The 13,884-nt window shown below is 43.1% G+C and overlaps 1 protein-coding gene across 1 annotated transcript in view; it reads left to right on the top strand.

The window, feature by feature from the left end:
• CYP39A1 (cytochrome P450 family 39 subfamily A member 1) overlaps positions 1–13,884 on the top strand; it is a gene marked incomplete at its 5' end in the record, with an annotated part of 79,923 nt that overhangs the window by 39,874 nt on the left and 26,165 nt on the right. The window contains 2 exons of the mRNA XM_084624259.1: positions 8,155–8,290; positions 11,163–11,337. Of these exons, the coding sequence (XP_084480385.1) occupies positions 8,155–8,290; positions 11,163–11,337 (311 nt within the window). The remainder of the gene's footprint in view (positions 1–8,154; positions 8,291–11,162; positions 11,338–13,884) is intronic.

Raw genomic sequence — 13,884 nt, 5'->3', positions numbered from 1 at the left:
TGACTGCTTCCACCTCATCTGTGATGATTGTCTTTCGGTTGGAAGATAGCCTTTCTTTGCTACTGCTGTGTGATATAGTTTTCTGCAGGGTGGATTGATTTAAATCACTAGTCAGGAAGACTCAATTTAATCATGGATTTCTACATAAAAGTGCATTCTTATTGGTTGTTATAACCTTAATACATATTCTTCACAACTCAGAGATAGACATAGGTTTCATTTTTAGAAGGTACACACTATACATTTTTAAAGTGATTTATTTTGAAAACTTTTCAGATTAGTTTTACAGCTATATCAGAAAATGAATAATTGTTTGGTTATTTCATTTACCAAAGGAAATTGAAGCAGATATTTTTGAAGTCATTGGGAGGTGAACTATCTCCAGTTCAACAGGTTAATCATTAATATTTGGAGGATTTTCTTTCCATGCTGTATTAGAAGGAGAACACGACCAGACAGACACTGAAATTGTTTTATTTAACTAAAACAACAATGTTATGTATTCTGGATTTTTTTCTTCAACAGCAAACATAATATTTTAACAAAACAAGCATATGAATTTTTGAATTTAGTTAAACATTCAAGTTTTTTAAAATCAGGTTTGTTTTTGTTAAAATTGTTTTTAACTAAAATAGTTAAATGAAACATTTAAAAAAACAATAACAATGTAAAATCTACTATGTCAGCCAGGTCAACATGAGAAACTTAAAATATTGGCTTCTAATATTAAAATATTAGCTGCTAACTCAATCGTCTTCACCTTCATTTTCCTGTTTGTTCATAATCTGGAAAAGAAAAATAAGCTTTCCTGCTTTTTCAGGTCCCAAACAATTTCTCAATTTGGAATGAATTAGTCCAAAAGAAGAAAATATTTTTCTATACCAGCAGAAGAAGCTACTGCTGTTAAAAGTGAGATTATCACTTCAACAATCTCCGAATCGAACTGCTTAAGTGACTTCTACCAGTTCACTGATGTGACTTTCTTGAAAACATCAACAGCAAGCATATATTTCTTGAATGGTTCTCATTCCCAAACTGGGTCTCTTTTATGGCCCAGCTGCCATTATAGGCTTTCCCTTCTAGTGAGAGAATGGTATGGTAGATCTCAAATCTATTTATTTATTTTAAAACAATTTTGCTGTTAACAAGCATGTTACCTCTGGAGACACAAATCCACAGTTTGAGAACTGCAAAACTAAACATCTCTGATGATATCTTCTAAACTGAGCACTGAGTCCCATTGGGTAGATAGAAAGATTGACCTAAACAATCTATACAGAAGCCCCTGGACCCCATACTATTGGGTCCCTAATCCATGAACTATTTGAACTCATTTACAAAACTTTTCTTAAACATCACATAAATATATTGTCTCATACTATAGAATTAGACTTTATAATCCCCATTCCATGATGAGATATCTTTGAGCTATAATGTATCTATCTTTAGATAATTTTTTTTGAGGAAAAAATCTATCTAAAAAATCTGATTTAAATAAAAAACACGACTTTTTAAAAAGTTATTTATTTATTTATTTTAAATCATTGATTTTTATCCATCCTGGTTTTCTGCTTTTTCTTAGTTCTCTGTGGCTTCTTGCTTGTGAAGGGACAAGATGAGTTGAGGAATGCTTCAGCATAGTAGCAGAGAGTGAGTGAACAGTACTCACTTCAGAATTTATACTCTTCTCCTTCCTATTTTCATGAAATTATAGGAAAACACCTCTTTCAGACTTGTTTAGATTCAAATTTGGCTGCTGTTATCCTTTCCTTGGCTCCATGTCTTTTTGGTGGTATCTTCAGCTCCTCAAATTGCAGTCTGATTAATGAATGTGCAACACACTTCTAAATGTTTTTGTTCTTCTGTGGCAGGAAAGTATCAGAAAACTTTTAAAGTTTTAATTCTTTTTATTCAGTCTATTTTCTGAGATATTTTTTCAGTTTTATTAGAGTTAAACAGGAAATGAAATTCTGTTTTCAAAAAGTCCAAACACCCCTACTCTTTACGTAAATGCTTTAATTCTCAAAGCAATCTTTTTCGAAGGCAATAATTTTTAAAGAGAGTTTTTTGCTTAAACAGCTATTTAAAGAATTGTTTCATTCTTCATAACAATTTTTGTAGAGATTATTCTTGTCTTCCTGAGTTGGGTGACTGGTTCCATAAGTTTACCAAATAGCTAAATAATTAATTCCCCAATAATATAAGTACACTCTATTTAAATGGCCTCTTATATTAGTAATTAGGTTATCAAGAACATTAGATTCCATGGTGGTCCATCAAGCATTTTACCATTTATAATGGTAGCAATTATATTAGGAAATTACATTAGAAGATTTCTATTCAGTAAGCGTTTTACGAGGTCATGCCATCTCTACACTTACGAAATAAACAAAGGTTTTCTATAAAATATTTCTCAACTATAAATGTTTTTCTTAAGGCTTCCAGGAGGAAGATTTTACAGTGATTACAAAAGAATCTACTGCCTAGTTTTATGGTTCTATTAACACATCCTTATGTATGACTCCTTTTTGCTCTTAACATCCTCTTAAAATTGGGACCTAACTTTTGTGTAAGGTCCGTTATTTGAGATAAACCCATCTCTTTGCCAGCTGATGTTTTAGGTAGGAGATGTGTCCTTGTGAGGGAGTGCCCATGCCACACAAACCTTGAGTGAGTTATTGGGGGCCTGGAGAGAACAATTAACCTTAGATGCTGAATCTAGAGGGGAACCAGGGATTGATAGGGCCTAATGGCAGATGAAACCCAGCTTTCTGAACATTGAAACTGACTGGGGGGAGGGCAGGGAGACAGTTGCCTTGGACAATAAAGGAGAAGCAGCAGGGGATGAGGAATGGTCTCAGATCAGGAAGAAGAAAAAAGACTAGATATATTAGGATCTGAGTATGAAGGAATCCAGAGAAATGAAAAACAAAAACAGGATAAAGTCAATATTTCATAATTGTCAAATGAGTGCAGGCCCTCCGATGCGGGTGGTAGCAAATGGAGCAATTGCCCAGGGGCCCGGTGATTTAAAAGGGCCTGGAGGCCCCCAGCCGCCACAGCTGCTGTGGCCCAGAACTGCTCTCCGCAGGCCTGAATGAGTGACAGGAGATGTGAACACTGAAAATGGATCTATTGATTAGAATGTACACATAAGGAGCAAGATGAAAAACTTAAAACTGTAACCTTAGGGAACCTGAAAGTTACTTGTCAACTGCCTAAATTCCTGACAGAAGCACGAGTGGTTGTGCATGGAGTGCTGCTAGAATTGTCTGAGGATGATATCAAAAAGAGTATAGGTGAAGATAAAGTATTGTTTTTAAAAGGGCTACTTTAGTACAAGAGAGGGAGAAAACTGGCCATCTATGGCTGGATGTATAACACTTAAAGGTGAGACACTTTTGAATAGGATCCAAATTGGGCATCATTCTTGTTGGGCTAAATCATAGGTGTCCCCCTCTTCCCGCCGCCCCATGATGTGCTGTAATTGTCCAAGATTTGGACATGTGGCAGCGATTTGTAAGGGAACATTGAGGTGCAGTAAATGTGGAGGAAATCACTCATATGAGAACTGTGTAGAGGGAACACAACCTAAAAGCAGCAAAAGGTAACCACTGCAGCAAATAGAAAAATACTCAAGTAAGAGAAAAGATGTACAGGGGCAGCAGAACATATCTCTGGTCAGGGAGGAGACTATGAGAGGAATGGGAGATCATGTATTGCTTGTAGGTATAGAGAAGTTTATAGCATTAATTACAGAAGTATTTAACTGCACCCTGCAGATGGGGGGCGGCGGGAACTGAAAAGAGTAAAATCATAGCAAAAGCAGCAGAAAAATATCTAAAGATGGACAACCGCTCAATAGACCGCATTCATGTGATTTTAATGAAGGCAATAATACATCTTAAATAACGTGGCCTTAATAATCCTTAGCTGAAGTACAAATAGTTTCATAATGCATGGACAGGAATTTAGGAAAGGTATCTTTGAAATGGGAAAAAAGCCTGATGTAATATATGTGCAAGAAACGTGGCTAACGAGTAAACTTGTTTTCAGTCTATGGGGATATGATATACTCCAGAAGGATCAAGAGGCTGCCAGAGTAGGAGTGGTCTGTATATTTATAAAAGAGGGTCTTAGATATGTCAATATGGATGTGCAGAAACTAAGTTTTGAATATAACGATATTGAGATTCCCATACAAAACAAAAGCTCTGATTATATGTATTTATAATGTCCATATTAAAATTAGTTTATTTTATCATTCGAAAATCTAGCTAATATAAAAAAAATCATAATTTTCAGAGACTTTAATATTCATAATGATCTGTGGGAAAGAAAACTGACCTAAACTGTAAATGCTAGAACACTTTGTTGATATGCATAACCTGGTCATATGGAATGCAGGAGCACCTACTAGATTTAATTCAGTGGATGGATCCTTTTCTGTTTTATATCTGGGAAATTCAAAAAGAAGATGGCCTTGGTACTTTTACTTCCCATTCCAAGGAAATGTCAAAAACACAAAAGAGTTCTGACCTGGAATTTTTGAAAAGTTGATAAGGGCCTTTTCAAGATTAAATGTGATGAATACTTATGTAGTGATTGTACAGGTTGCCAGGTGTCCTGTGTTCGACCAGCACGCCCGGTCAAAAAGGGGCCCTGGCAGCTCCGGTCAGCACCGCCAACCGAGCCATTAAAAGTCCGGTTGCCAGTGCTGCAGGTCTAAGACAGGCTAGTCCCTACCTGTCCTGGCACCGTGCTGTGCCCCGGAAGCAGCCAGTAGGTCTGACTCCTAGGTGGGGGGAGAGGGAGTGCCACAGGGTTCCGCATACTGCCCCCGCCCCAAGCACCAGCTCCGCACTCCCATTGGACAGGAGCCTACCTTAGCCCCGCTGCACCGCCGACCAGGAGCCGCCTGAGGTAAGCCTGCACCCCAACCTCTGCCCCAGCCCTGAGCCCCCCCCCAAACCCAGAGCCCCCTCCTGCACCCTGAACCCCTCATCCCTGGCCCCAGCCCAGATCCTGCACCCCCAGCCCAGAACCAGTACCCCCTCCCACATCCCAACTCCCTGCCTCAACCCACAGCCCTCTCCCACATTCCAAATCCCTCGGCCCTACCCCCCAGCCTGGAGACCCCTCCTGCACCCCAAGCCCCTCATCCCCAGAGCCTGCACCCCCAGCCTGAGCCCTCAGCCCCTCCTGAACCCCAACTCTCTGCCCCAGTCTGGAGACCCCTCCCGCACCGTGAACCCCTCATTTCTGGCCCCACCCCAGAGCCCGCACCCCCAGTTAGAGCCCTCCCACACCCCAACCCTCTGCCCCAGCCCCGTGAAAGTGAGTGAGGGTGGGGGAGAGCGAGCCACCAAGGGAGGGGGACTGTAGTGAGCGGGGGCAGGGCATTGGGGAAGGGGCAGGGCTAGGGTTTTCAGTTTTGTGCAATTAGTAAGTTGGCAACCCTACAAACGGCATGCAGATAAGAAGGTATTGATGAGGAGGAGGAGGATGTTTAGAACATTGATAAGACCAGTTTTAAACTACGGATGCCAAGCTTTTGGTTCTGCCTCAGAAACAACTTGTACGATATGCTGGCCCATGTCAGCTCGCTCGGGTTTGCAGGGCTGTTTTATTGCCGTGTAGACATTTGGGCTCGGGCTGGAGACTGGGCTCTGAGACCCACCCCCAGACAGGGCCAAGAGCTCATGCCCCGGCCTGAGGCTGAACATCTACATGGCAATTTTACAGCCCCGCAGCCTGAGACCCACGACCCTGAGTCAGCTGACACAGGCCAGCCGCGGGTGTTTGATTTGCGGTGTAGATCTAAGTTCCCTCCAAGCTGTGTGGCCGCGCAGCAGCCTATGAAACACCGCGCAGGTGGTCGGGGCTGCGGCAGGGAGAGATGCCTCACCCCCGACCCCAGATCTGCTGCGGCGCACAGCGCTGGGTTTATAATGGTGGCAGGCCCACGCTTAGCAGGGTCCCCGCCGGCCCAGCTCGGTGCTCCACTTCACTAGTGCTGGCTCCTCTCCTCTCTGGACCTTCCCCCACACTCCTCTAGGCTCACCAGCCCAGGGCTTCTCTCCGCCCCCACCCTCCGTCACCAGCAGAGTGACATGTGCGTGTGTGTGTGTGTGTGTAAAGGAGCCCACAGCTGCTGCCGTTCCTCCCGGCATTCCAGTGAGACTTTGTTACCCTGGAAGGGGGGGCTTATATAGTCACCAGAGGGCCAAGTCACAAAGAGAGAGAACTTCGAGTCACTGGGTGGGGAGGGGGAGGCTACAGCATGAGCAACTGACAGAAAGGGGTGCCAGGTGGGACAAAAAGCCCCACCCCCAAGGAAGTGCACTTGCCGTGAGTGGACCCCTTCGCAGTCCTGTTCTGTGATAAGATGCTGTGGTTGGTTGGTTCGTCTTTTGATCCAGCACTTCTTAGAGCGTTCACAATTTGCAATTCAATATTTTACACAAAACGCAAATTGCAGTAAACGTTGGTTATAACACTGTACAACAGAGCATCAAAGCAAAGAATAAAGTGTTAAAGTAAAATGGAAATTACAACAGCTGCAATTTAGGGTTTGTATAAATATAGTGTTATCTTCCTTGACTCTTGTGGAGTTTGTCAAATTGACAGACAACAAAATTCCTAAGAATTTCCTTAGCTTGGATGTTTCATATAATTAAACAAACAAAAATATATGCAGGTGAGGTACTTTTCTCCAAGCACCCTATGAAGTAAGGATATGTATCTCCTAAGACTCAGTAAAGGCACAGACATGTTTGTAATGACTTAACATTATAAAAATAAGTTATAATAATTTTACTAATATCATTTTGCATCAATATTGAGGTCTCTTCCCTACACTTTCCACCCACTCTTTGTCAAAAAAAATGTTATGACCAACTCCAATGGACAGTGAGGGCTTCTTTGATCTCTGTCTGGTATCTCACAAGCACTGAATTCATGTGGCTACTGCTCTCTTGCAAAATCTATTTTATGTGCTTCTATAGTCCCCATTACCATAGTAATCTGGTCACCACACATCCTTTAATGTATTTATCCTCACAACATCCCAGCAGAGGAGAACTATTATCCCCATTTTACAGATGGGGAACTGAGGCACAGAGACTGTTTTGTCCAGGGTCACACAGGATATCTGTGACACAATGAGGAATTGAACTCTGTCCTCCCAGGTACTAGACTAGGGCCCTAACCACTGGGCAATCCTTTCTCTCTAGAAGTCAGTGTGTTGGTTAAAACATTTTACCTGTCTCCCTATCATAAACTTATGCTCCCAAAGATCGCTCTGCAGAACAGACCACACAATAATTACAGCCTAAATCAAGTTCAAAGACCAAAAACTGGTGAAAAATAATGCTCTAGCTTCCAAACAGTTGGGAGAGTTTGGATTCCAGTAGTGAGTTCTGAGTTGAGTAGATATGAGATGTTAGAGAAGCTAACTTCAGAGAAAAGCTACAACAATGATTTGTGGGATGGAAAACACATCTTAACAATGAAAGGCTTAACGACCTCAATCTATTTAACTTAACCTTGTCTTTGATAAGAGGTAGTCTTTAAATACCTACACAAGAAGAACATATTTGATATTAGGCGGCTCTTTAATCTAGCACAAACGCGTAACAAGATCCAATGTCTGGAAGTTTGTTATAAAAATTCAGATTGGAAATAAGATGGAACTCTTTACCAGTGAGGGTAGTAACTATTGGATCAGATTACCAAAGGATGCCGTCGTTTTCCTGGCATTTGGAGTCTTGAAATCAAGACTGGGTATCTTTCTAGAAGCTATATGCTAGCTGAACCACACTTGTGTCTGTTCAGGAATCAGTGTGTGAAATTCTGTGGCTTGTGCCATGCCGCTGGTCAGAGGAGATGATCACAAGGGTCCCTTCTCACCTTAAAATCTATGAATTCAAGTCTAATTTATTTACATGTCTGTTTGCTCCTGAACAAGGATTTTAGATAGTGAAGCTGCATACCTCTACCCCCCGCTTTGGTTTTATTTTCTTTCCCCCCTATCTTCTCAACATTTCTGTTGTATTGGTGCAATTCCTGTTGCAGGATCAGAGCCATGGTCTCCCATAAAATGTCTTAGCAATAAAGTCATTAATTTTTTTAACTCCCTCCTTGTTTTTGCAGTATGGGCCAATATTCACAGTGTTTGCCCTGGGAAACCGATTCACCTTTGTGACCGAGGAAGAGGGGATTGAAGCATTTTTGACATCTAAGGACATAGATTTTGAGCAGGCGGTGCAGCAAACGGTCCAGCGCACAAGTAAGGGATATCTCAATTTCAAAGAAAAGCTAATCTAGCCACCCATCAAGGTTAAAGATGTGATCCATAGCCCATGGGTCTTTGGATCAGGTCTCAAATGCATATCTTAATCCACAATTAAAGCATAAAGTTAAGGGGCAAATGCAATACACAATGTCATAGCCTGGGCCAGTCCTGCTCTCTGGATAGACACCAGTCTATCATGAGGAGATCCACCTGCATGGGCCACTAAATTCCTGGATCTGGGTAGTGATAGATCACTGTTCCTGGTTCTGGGACACTCAGAGGCACTCCTGAGGTGTAGACCCCACGTCTGACATTCCTCATGGCAGTGGGACCCTGCACTCCAACCACCTTGACACTGGAACCTGTGCCCCATTCCTCCTGAGCACCCCAGCAGCTTTGATCTGTTCCCTCCAGAGTCCACCAGGCTGGATGAGTTCTGGTTTCTCCAGTTGCACCCTTCAGGAATCATGTAACCATGAAAGCAAGGAATCTCTCTTTCACTCTCTCTCATTCTCACATGCACCTGACTCATGGACAACACAACACACACACACCTGTCTCATGGACAGCCCACAAGAGTTAAAGATCTAGGCAAAATAACAAACACCTGAACATAACTGTCCCTTGGGCTGGTCTCACCCCTCCATTTATGTCCGAGGGGTGTCCAAGGGTCTATCTGTGTTCAGGCTAGGTGGAGACTCACTTGTCTCCCTGGCAGCCATTCCCTCTTGGTGCTGGCCATGGCCAGCCCCATGCACACAGCACCCTTCTTGCTTACAATCAGCCTTGGTCATGAGCCTCTAGTGTGAAAGCTCATACCCCAGTCATGCTGAATTCACATTCACAACACATTTTTTCACAGGGGTGTACAGTAGAGAAGAGTCACTAACAAGTCCATATTCCTTTGGAGCTGGCTGGATGACACTTCTTGTGTTAGGTCTCCCGAGGTTGAGAAATGTCACTACCCGTCCTGTCACTACCCAACCCCATCCTCTCTGGCTTTGTTATACATCTGGAGCAAGCTACACATATGCCAGTTCAAAATGATGCTCCATGCCAGGGCACAAAAATGGGTCATATACAAAATGGGGATTCTAATCCACAATGCAGGTTACAATCATAAATGGTCCCCGCAAAACTAAATGAAATTTATAAATTGACACCAACATATTCCCCAAACTGTCACACACAGATGTAACTATTTGTTGTCCAAGGCCCTGAACATGTATAATGATCCCAGAACATGTCATCAGTAGATTTTTTTTTGAACCTACAACCCATATTGTTGTTTGTGTGGCAGTAAAACTTAACAGCCCCAACCAGGTATCAGGGCTTTTTTGTGGTAGGAGCTTGTAAGAGCATCAGAGCCACAGGACAGACTTCTACCAATTGAGCAAAAGGAGAAACTGTTAGCTGGTAGCTATAGTAAGCTGTTCTTCTTTAGAAGAACAGACAGTGGAGAAGAATGCAGGACACACTTTGCTGGTGTGCTATGCCAACATTAAATCCCATTCACACATCCTTTAAGTAAATGGAAAGTGGACTACAGGAGTAAGTTCTCTCATTGTTGAGAGAGAAATGAGTTGGTAGAAGGTGAGATGTTTTGCATGTTTGCAGTGATGAGAACCAAAATAGGGCAGCTCTAATCCCCAGGCTTAGATGGTACAGCCAGCAGCTGTCTATTGCAGGCTGCATTTTCCACCTCCACATACTTATTGTGCAATCTGCCTTTGCTAGCCATAAAACAAAAATGTGCCACTGAACAAAGTGACAGTCCTCCCAAAGTTTTCCCTGCGCAGGTGTTTAATCACCTATCCCAGTATTCCCAACCTCAAGCTTTCAAAATCATGAGTCAGGCCCCTCAAAATCATGAGATTCTTTTCCAAATAATACATTTCAGGGTTTGGGGGGTTTTTTGCTGCCTTTTGGGCCACTCAGTATTTAAAAGCACGTACATTGCTTAACACCCCCTGCCCCCTTCACACACACACACCACAGAAACGGTGCTCCATGTAGGGTCCTGGGACCTGCTATGATGACACCTGCTATTTAATACAAGGCTTGAATAAAGTGACCAGATTATCAAAATGAAGAAATGACGCTTGTCACTCCACACCCAGTCAGGAGTCTGTTCTCCGCACTCAGCCACTACTCTCACCTTAGTGAGGCTGCTGGCTAGAGCTCATGCCTACAGGCCTGTTCTCAGCTGGGCCCCGGTGATGGTGGTGTCACGCCTGTACCTCCACCAGGCTTCATCTCAATGCGCTGCTGTCCCCATGGGCTGAGACCAAGGGGAATGGCTTCCCAGAGTGCACAGCGGCACCTGCTGCGGAGGAGAGAGTGAGGGGGACAGTTGAACAATAAACACTTAGATCCCAGACCACTTCCAGCTTTATAGATTAACAGTAACTCCTTGAACTCCCCCCTCACAGCCCCCCTTCCCCCGCAAGCTTAGCAGGTGCTCAGTGCAGGTGATGGAGCAGGGATTCTGTATGCTCTCAACATGAAGCTCCAAAACGTGCCTTTGGAATTGCTCGGCACATAAATCAGGGGAAGTGTTTGGCATATTTATTTCCAAGAGACTGAAGCTTTATAGGGCAGAAGGAGGAAGTTCCCTACTGAGCAAAATAAAACAAAACTTAGTGGGGTCTGGGTGTTAACCACTGCTGATCCCTTTACAAGGTCAGAAATGCAGGCTGTGGGAATAAAATCTTCACGGGTATGAATTTCACTCATGGAGAGAAAGATTACGGTAAACTGAAACTAGTGTCACAAGTAATATACAAAATAGACACTTTTTACATTTAAAATTTACCTTGGCTAGTTTCCAAAACATTTACGCCTTCTCTCATTTTTGTGTTTAAAGCTTCAGTTCCTGCAGAAATCTTTTATCTGAACCATAGCAGACTCTATAGCATGATGAAAGGAAAAATGGGTACCTCTCGCCTGTACCTTTTTGCTCGGACTCTGTGTCAAGAATTACATGAGCACATGGACTACTTGGGCACAGCAGGAACGGAGAATCTCAGTGATCTAATAAGGTATGTGACTTTTATAATCGTGCTCTATTGAACAGATGTCCATGTTTTTTGCTAAATAAATAGTAGCTGCAGCAGTGACAGTATTATAAAGTCTGCAGGTGGAGATCAGGCTGTGGGATCCCAGAAAAAAACTCCTCCAGGAATGCAGAGCAAGCCGTTCATTGCCTCACTGTGCCCAGTGACTTAGAGCTGGCTGGTGCAGCTCATAAAGTCCTTGCGTCTGGAGAGGGTGGAGGCTGGGACTGGCTGCCATGGAGAAAAGTCTGTTACAAGTTTTGAAAAAAGGTAAGCACAGCCTCCTCTACTTACCAAGGTATTTGCCAAGGGGACCCCAGGTCAAGGATTCACATGTCTAGGAAGTTTCTCAAGTTATATTGGCAAGCACTGGCTCATGCACCCCTTGGCAGAACTAAACAATTCCCATAAAAATCCGGGGTGAAACCCTGTCCCCAGTGAGGTCAATGAGAGTTCTGCCATTGATTTCAGTGGAGCCAGGATTTCATGCCAGGTGTGCAAGAAGTACCTGGCTGACAATCTAATATTCTGTACAGACTTTTATGCCGCACTCATGACCACAGTATCTAAGCACCTTCTTATAGTGCATTAAGCAACATGACTAACATGTGTCATGTGTGTTTGTTCTCTCATCCTCTCCCCAAGGGAGAAGCGTGTGCAGTGGAATGTCTTTTTGGTAGGGAGGGAGGTTTTATTTTTTTTCATATAAATATACCTGTTGCTATACTAGAGAAGGCAAGGTAAAAGAAATGCACCTTGCACTCAGAGTGGAAAGTGATGAGGTTTATGATGAACCTCAATTCTTGGGGAAGTTCATTCCATATTTGCCTGGGCAGACCTGTACACTTCTCACCTGTTGATAACATAGCGCTTTTTCCCAGTTGTGCGGCTCATATACACTTTGGTAGGCCTGTGATTATGTGGAAATGAAGCTGAACCATATTTGTAAGGTGAGGCATTCAGTTGTTGTAGATCCAATGCCATTTATCACAAGGTACATCTGCTCTGCACAAATCTTAGAGAGGCATGTAGAGTACAGCTCTCCTTCCCTCCACCCCAGCATGGGTATAAATAGCTGTATGGATGGTGAAGCACTGCTTAGATGAGTAAAGACATGCCTGAGCCCTGTGGCTATGTATCCTATTTTTAGCACCAGGGAAAGGCTCCAGCAGTGGGGAAAGGCTCTGGCATGGGGAAGGCAGCAGGGAAAGACTCTGGCAGTGGGGGGAAAGCTCTGGGATCTGCCCACCATTGCCTCCTTTTCCCCACCACAGGCAGCTGCCAGGGCCTTTCCCCGTTTCAGGGAAAGATTCTGCCAGCAGGGAAAGACTCTGGCAGAGAGGAAGCTGTGTGGAAAGGCATTTCCCCACTGCCTCCCCTCTTCCAGAGCCTTTCACTGGTGTGTGTAGCTACTCACTGCAGTGTGGCAATGGCTTGTTTTTCACTCAGGCTTATAACTACACATACCCACCCCTGCCAGTGGTGTGCAGTGCAGACCTATCATAAAACTTAACAAGCCAATTAGGTCATGTCATAAATATAAAGGGAAGGGTAACCACTTTTCTGTATACAGTGCTATAAAATCCCTCCTGGCCAGAGGCAAAACCCTTTCACCTGTAAAGGATTAAGAAGCTAAGGTAACCCTGCAGGCACCTGACCCAAAATGGCCAATGGGGGGACAAGATTCTTTCAAATCTGGAGGGGGGGTGGGGAAGAAAGGGTTTGGTCTATCTGTGTGATGTTTTTGCTGGGAACAGATCAGGAATGAAGCCTTACAACTCCTGTTAAGTTAGTAAGTAATCTATAAGTAATCTAGCTAGAAAATAGAAAAGGAGTATTTGTGGCACCTTAAAGACTAACAAATTTATTTGAGGAGCTGTAGCTCACGAAAGCTTATGCTCAAATAAATTTGTTAGTCTCTAAGGTGCCACAAGTACTCCTTTTCTTTTTGCGAATACAGACTAACACGGCTACTACTCTGAAACCTAGCTAGAAAATGCATTAGATTTTCTTTTGTTTAATGGCTGGTAAAATAAGCTGTGCTGGATGGAATGTATATTCCTGTTTTTGTGTCTTTTGTAACTTAAGGTTTTGCCTAGAGGGATTCTCTATGTTTTGAATCTGATTACCCTGTAAGGTATTTACCATCCTGATTTTACAGAGGTGATTCTTTTACCTTTTCTTTAATTAAAATTCTTCTTTTAAGAACCTGATTGATTTTTCATTGTTCTTAAGATCCAAGGGTTTGGGTCTGTGGTTCACCTGTACAAATTGATGAGGATTATTATCAAGCGTTCCTCAGAAAAGGGGGTGTAGGGCTTGGGGGGATATTTTGGGGGAAGATGTCTTCAAGTGGGCTCTTTCCCTGTTCTTTGTTTAAAACGCTTGGTGGTGGCAGCATACAGTTCAAGGACAAGGCAAAGTTTTTACCTTGGGAAAGTTTTAACCTAAGCTGGTAAGAATAAGCTTGGGGGGTCTTGCATGCAGGTCCCCACATCTGTACCTTAGAGTTCAGAGTGGGGAAGGAACCTT

Source organism: Lepidochelys olivacea (assembly GCF_965140295.1).
Source record: "Lepidochelys olivacea isolate rLepOli2 genome assembly, chromosome: 3".
Taxonomy (NCBI): domain Eukaryota; kingdom Metazoa; phylum Chordata; order Testudines; family Cheloniidae; genus Lepidochelys; species Lepidochelys olivacea.
This window is presented reverse-complemented; position numbering and strand designations above follow the sequence as displayed.